The sequence below is a fragment of the Tenrec ecaudatus genome, chromosome 5, assembly GCF_050624435.1.
Source record: "Tenrec ecaudatus isolate mTenEca1 chromosome 5, mTenEca1.hap1, whole genome shotgun sequence".
Classification (NCBI taxonomy): Eukaryota; Metazoa; Chordata; class Mammalia; order Afrosoricida; family Tenrecidae; genus Tenrec; species Tenrec ecaudatus.
Genome location: NC_134534.1, coordinates 7,754,207 through 7,760,206, shown reverse-complemented (window position 1 = coordinate 7,760,206; position 6,000 = coordinate 7,754,207). Strand labels below are relative to the sequence as shown.

Below are 6,000 nucleotides of genomic sequence, written 5' to 3'. Positions count from 1 at the left end.
CTTCATTTCTTGCCTGCTTGATGGACTCAAGCATGGTGCTTCCTTTGACCCAGAGCTGCTGAGAGTGACCAGTGCCTCTGCCAGCCCCCTTTCTAGAGGTTGCATGACTCCTCCCAGGTCACACAGTGGCAGACCTGTAGGTACTCAGCCACCTACAGTGATAACTAGCTAACTGTCGAGTTCCCAACCCAGAGAACTCCCATCATTCCGAAGAGGCTGTCTGGGCCTGCTGGTGGCAGGAGGCAGGGTTGGTGGAGGGTTGTAGACCACATGAGGAGAACCAAAGAGAGGCACACGGGGGAAACGGAGGCTGCAGTCAGAAGACAGATTAGGAAGCGACAAGATGCTGCCAAGACCTATGCCATCCTCGTGATGGGTTGATTTATTTCCCCTGAAATAGATATCCACGTGGCTAGGCCACGCCGCTCAGGAGTAGGTAATGGTCTTCCATGTTGTGATCTGCTGTAATCATCCTGTGTTGTCAAGCTTGACCTCTATGAAACTAATGATGAGCGGTAGCTGCATTAACGAAGCAGGAGGCGAACTACAGAATTAGACTGTATCCGCCCGTGTCAGTCCGTTTTGAGATATAACAGAGATTAAGACACGGGAGCAGAAACCCATGGGCCTACCGCCATCATGAAACCAGAGCTGGGAGTGGAGCTTGTCCTTTGGGCCCAGGGCCCCTGGGCTGAGAACCTGGACCCAGGGAAGATTGGTGCCAGGACACATGGAGATCTCCAAGAAACGCTGGACCCACAGGTGTGAATAGGACACAAGAACCGTCTCCCAGAGCCGAGTGCGAGAGAAGCCCTCCCTTAGAGCTGGCACCCTGAATTCAGACACCCAGACTCCTAAACGGAATGGATACATTTATAACAGCCCCCACTTGTGGTATTTCCCAGACAGCAGCAGTAGAGAACGAAGAGAGCTGCAGATGGAGTCATGCAGTCCTCACTGGGTTCTCTATGAAACAGATACATCTATGCATGCAGATAGGCTTACAGCGAAGACACCACTCACGCCACAGCAAGTTCCAACTCTGCGGATCAGACGCTGGTCTAGAGGCATCTTCTGGCTTAAGACACAGAGGCTGATGAATCCAAAGGCGGCAGGTCAGATGGCGGGTTACTGATGATTCCCAGGATCTTCAGGCTCTAAGTTCAGGAAACTGGCGCTCAGATAATGAGCCAGATGCAGGATCCAGAGCCAGCCCAAAGCAGCAAGCTCTTCCACATCACTCGCTTATGTGGGAAGCAGGCCACACACTCAGGAGATCTCAAGATCTCATCAGGGGGAATTCTGATGTAGGTCTTAACTGAGATCTGAGAAACCTGAACGATCACAGTGCTCCACAGGAGTTTGACTGGCTGGGTTTTGGAATTAGATTGCCTGACCTTTCTTCCTGGCCTGGAAGGTTCACTTGGCTAGGAAACCAGTCCAGCATCATATCAAGAGAGAAGCCTCCACTGGCAGGCGGCCGTGGGTGTGCATAAGGCGCTCTGACCAGGACAGGAGCGCTGGCCTCTGGCGTGGGAGGTGACTGTACCAGGGACCGGCCAGGGACCCAGCCGTGTGCTGCAGCGCAGGGAAGATGCAGCGTGTGTTTGGCTCAGCAGGCGGGTCTCAAGGCCGGCAGCGAGGGAGAGAAGAGGGAAGGAAGGCAAATGAGAAACAGAAGCAGACCTACGGGAGCAAGGAGAGAACTCTGCCTTTCTGCTGCTGGGAGCCCTTTCAAAGGCACTCCCTCCACCCCACCCCACCCCGCCCCTGTAACCACTGTACCCCACCTCTACCCACTCCCGCCCACCCCACCTTGGGAGAGCCCTTCACAGACGGCCCCAGATCCTGGGGGTCGGTTGGGCTCCCCCGTAGGAGATCCAGGCTGTCACTTTCCCTTTAAGAGCTGTCAGGGCAGGGAGGCTGGCCAAGCTGGGCTGGAGGTGGGGACAGAGGGAAGAAAGAGGGGAAAAAAAATAGGGAGGCAGGGAAAGTTTTTTCAGAGGAAAATGCTGGGCTTGTCCTTAACCCTGACGTCAGATCTTGCTTTAATAAAAAGCCCCCCAGGGGCGGGGGAAGAGGCATAGCTGGGGCTCCTGATGGGCCAGTGTGGAGCCAGCTCCCCCCAGAGGTGGCCGGATCGGTGGGCTGTTGGCTGGACGCCTTTGCCACTGCCGTCCAGGCATGAGGTGGCTCCTGCCCTGGATGCTGGCAGCAGTGACGGTGGCCGCGGTGGGCAGCTCGCTGGCCTCGGTGAGTCTTGCCTGGGGGGAGGCTCAGAGAGGGGCCAGCTCTGCTCCCCATTCTGCTGTGTGCCCCTGGGTGGGGGCATGTGAGGAGGTATGGAGAGGCAGGGAGGGCAAGGAGGGCCTGAGAGTGAGAAGTAGAGTGCGGCTCAGTGTGGGGGAAGGGCAGTGGGGTGCAACACTCAGGGGTGCACCCAGCCTGGCCCTCCATGCCCTCCTCTCCCACCCCAGACAGAGCCAAGAGGAACAGCCCCTGGGTCTGAGTTCCAGACAGAATGAGACTGACTCAGCTGGCTTGGTGACCTTGGGCTGGTCACTCACCCTCCCTGAGCTTCAGAAGTCGAGGAGGTGGTAGGGATACTCCCAAAGTCTCTGGGTTGGAAAGAGGAGTCTGAGCGACAGATTCTGGGGGCAGCTGGAAATTAAGTGGGGAGCAGGGAGAGGAAAAGGCAAGAAAAGTTACACACACACACACACACACACACCGCCTTTCAATAAAGCTCCGTGCTGAGCAGACAGAGCCAGGCGATTCCCAGCCACACAGCTGCCACTGCGGGCAGACACAGCCCGGACACCTGGCTCTCGGCACTTTCCCTGGGGTGGGAGTGAGGGCTCTCTCGCCCACCTCCATCTAGGGCAGAGCAAGGAAGGGGCCAACATCGGCGTGCCCAAGATGCCAGAGGAGCAGACTTGTGGCAGCCCCGGGAGAGAGCCAGGTGTGGACAGCTGGCTGAGCGAGGGAATCTGAGACCCGGGGCTTGGTCACGGCCTGGTGCCAGTGGCAATGCCAAGAGATCATCCTACCCTGCGGCTTCCTGGAGGTCAATATGCCGGTTCACCAGAGAAAACGGAGGCTCCGGTTGAAGCCCCGGACGCCCAGGGCTTTAGGCTCCCCTTGACACAGAGCTGAGGCTGAGAGCTGAGTGGAGGGTGGCTGGTGGCCAGCGTCGGGAGCTGGGCAAGGGGCCCCTGCAGTTTGCAGAGTGCTGCATGGGACGCGTCGGAAAGCCTGCCTGTGAGTGTGCTCGCCACGCCCGGCATGGTGCCAGCTTCAGGCATGGCTCCATTTTACACGTGAAAAAATGAAGCCTTGGGGCCACTTAGAAAGCGGCTGGGGCTCAGGGGCAGCAAACTCGCTCTCTCTTAGGAGAACCTGAGATTTACTAGGAGGGGCCTTGGGCTGGGAACCGCCAGGCCAGCAATGAGCAACCACCGGCCACTGGGGTGGGGGTGGGGGGGCCAAGAAGACTTGCTCTTCTTGGCAGGATTGACAGTGTCAGAAGTCCACAGGAGCAGCTCTACCCTGTCCTCCAGGGTCACTAGGAGTCAGAATGGAATCCACCGGGTGGCAGTGAATTTGGGGGTGGGGAAGGGGAGTGGGGGGGGGGGATTGAGCATTTTCCAGGCACCACCAGAGGGCGCAGACCGCCCGTGTTTCAGGAAGGTGGCTTCCTCAGCAGGGCGCTCCTCTGGGAGGGCAGGGAATGGACGGAGAAGAGGTGACCAGGGGCGGAGGCAGGAGGCTGGGCCAGGAGAAGCTATGGAGAGTCCCCGGAGAAGCTATGGAGAGTCCCCGGAGAAGCCTGTGTCCTCTGGGATCTCTGCCCCCTTCTCCTGATCAGTCCAGCTGGGGACACGCCAGGCTTGGCGGCGGAATTCCTGCAAAGTAGATCCCAGATGGACGCAGACAGGGTTTGGAGCTCGGGCTCCTGAGAAGAACTGGACATGCCTCCCCCCTCCCCCGGGTCAGCCCCTCCTGGGAGCCTCTCTAGGGACTCAAGACGACCCTCCCCCTCTTTACCAGGTGATTCTTTGGAACAAAAGCAAAGGGCTGGGTGTTTCCAGCTTCCTGAAAGCCCCCAGGGAGGGCAGAGGAGCGACAGAATGAAAGCCCGTCCCCAGCTGTCCAGCCAGCGCCATCCATGGGCACCCTTTCTTCTGGAGCTAGGAAGTTTCAGAAATGCAAATCCAATTAGCCTCCACCCCCACTCATTTTTGGTGGAAAAGTGATCTGGGGTGTTGCCGTGGAAGGGGAGGAGTGTGGGAACTGCCAAGAGCCCAGAGGGAGGGAGGTGAGTCGGAGGAGGCTGCTGGAGGAGGGAGACTGGTACAGCCCAGCAAAGGAGCAGAGGGCATCTTGGGGAGAGGACTTCAGAAACTGCACCAAAGGGGATCAGAAACGTACTCTCTGAGGGAGGGGCGCGGTGGTGGGGGCGGCGTTTCATTTCCTCCCTTCTCCCTACCTGCACTGCTGGGGCTGTCTGTGTGAGTGTGGCCCAGCACTGTGACCGATGGCCCGAGGCATACAGTGTGGGATACATAAATTCCGTTTGTCTCACAAGCATTTGTTGACCCTTAGTAATCACCCCCATGGAGTCAGTCCCGGGATCATGGAAGCAGTGAACATGCCTGGCTGCTGATTAAGCTGGTTAAGCACGCACGGCAGCCCCCTGGAAGAGCAAGTCTGGCCACCAGCTGGTGGAGAATCCGCTGCTGTTGAAACCCTAAGAGCAGAGACTCAAAGGGAGGCGCGCAGCCTCGCCCTGCCGCACTGCTCCCAGCAGCCAGACGGTGAAAACAGTGTAAATGCCCGTCAGCAGGTGACGGGATCCCCGAAGCACGGAGCGCATGTCCGTGCACACGCCCCGCTCTCCGCGCTCAGCTCGTTGGGAGAGTGAGGTCACGATACCAGCCTCAATGTGCAAGGAGCTGGAAGACGTGTGTCGCGCCGACTGAAACTCACTGCCCTGGAGAGCTGTCCCCGTGGGAAACTCTCTTTTTTACTTTAATTTTATTAGGGGCTCAGACAACTCCTATCACAATCCACACATACATCAAGTGTGTAAAGCACATCTGTACATTCAGTGCCCTCATCATTCTCAAAACATTTGCTCTCCACCTAAGCCCCTGGAATCAGCTCCCCATTTTCCCCTCCCTCCCTGCTCCCCACTCCCTCATGAACTCTTGATAATTTATAAATTATTATTTTGTCATATCTTACACTGTCTGACGTCTCCCTTCACCCCACTTTTCTGTTGTCCGTCCCCCAGGGAGGAGGTTATATGTAGATCCTTGTAATCGGTTCCCCCTTTCCAACCCACCCTCCCTCCACCTTCCCAGTATTGCCACTCACACCACTGGTCCAAGCCCACATGGAGGAAGCACACCAGCCTGTGGGATCATGAGGTGTCGAAGGGATCAGGTATCAGGCATCATCAGAACAAAAAAATCATATCATTGTAATGAGGGTGGCAGTGTGGAGTGGAGACCCAAAGCCCATTTGTATGCCACTGGACATCCCCTTACAGAAGGGTTTCAGGGAGATGAGCCAGTCAGGTGTGATGTAGCAATGAGGAAACATACAACTTTCCTCTAGTTCCTAAGTGCTTCCTCCCCCCCACCTCCCCAACTATCATGATCCCAATTCTATCTTACAAATCTGGCTAGGCCAGAGGATGTACACTGGTACAGATAGGAACTGGAAACAGGAATCCAGGGCGGATGATCTCTTCAGAGCCCATAACTCTTGATGGGAGCAGAAAGCCCGCCTTTCCCCTGAGGAGTGCCTGGTTTCGAACCACAAAAGGACAACTCTTGCATGACCTCTCTTACCTAGAAAGGCAAGAAAAGGCAAGCGTGTAGAAACTAGCATTTATCAAGGGACGACCAAGAGTGAGAAGGAGGGGATGGAGAAGGTTACAGATAAGGGGACGATCACATTGATTAAGCATGAGGTTTCACGACCAGGTTGTAT

General features: G+C 56.6%; 1 protein-coding gene across 3 annotated transcripts in view; it reads left to right on the top strand.

Annotated features, from left to right (window-relative positions):
* Nucleotides 1–2,006: 2,006 nt before the first annotated feature.
* The window catches only part of CCN4 (cellular communication network factor 4), a 35,642-nt gene continuing 31,648 nt past the window's right edge, over nt 2,007–6,000 (top strand). For all 3 annotated transcript variants that reach the window (XR_012784460.1, XM_075549232.1, XM_075549233.1), the window contains exon 1: nt 2,007–2,253. Coding sequence is in view for 2 of the 3 variants with exons in the window: in XM_075549232.1 (XP_075405347.1) it covers nt 2,185–2,253 (69 nt within the window). In the remaining variant the exon portion in view is untranslated. The remainder of the gene's footprint in view (nt 2,254–6,000) is intronic.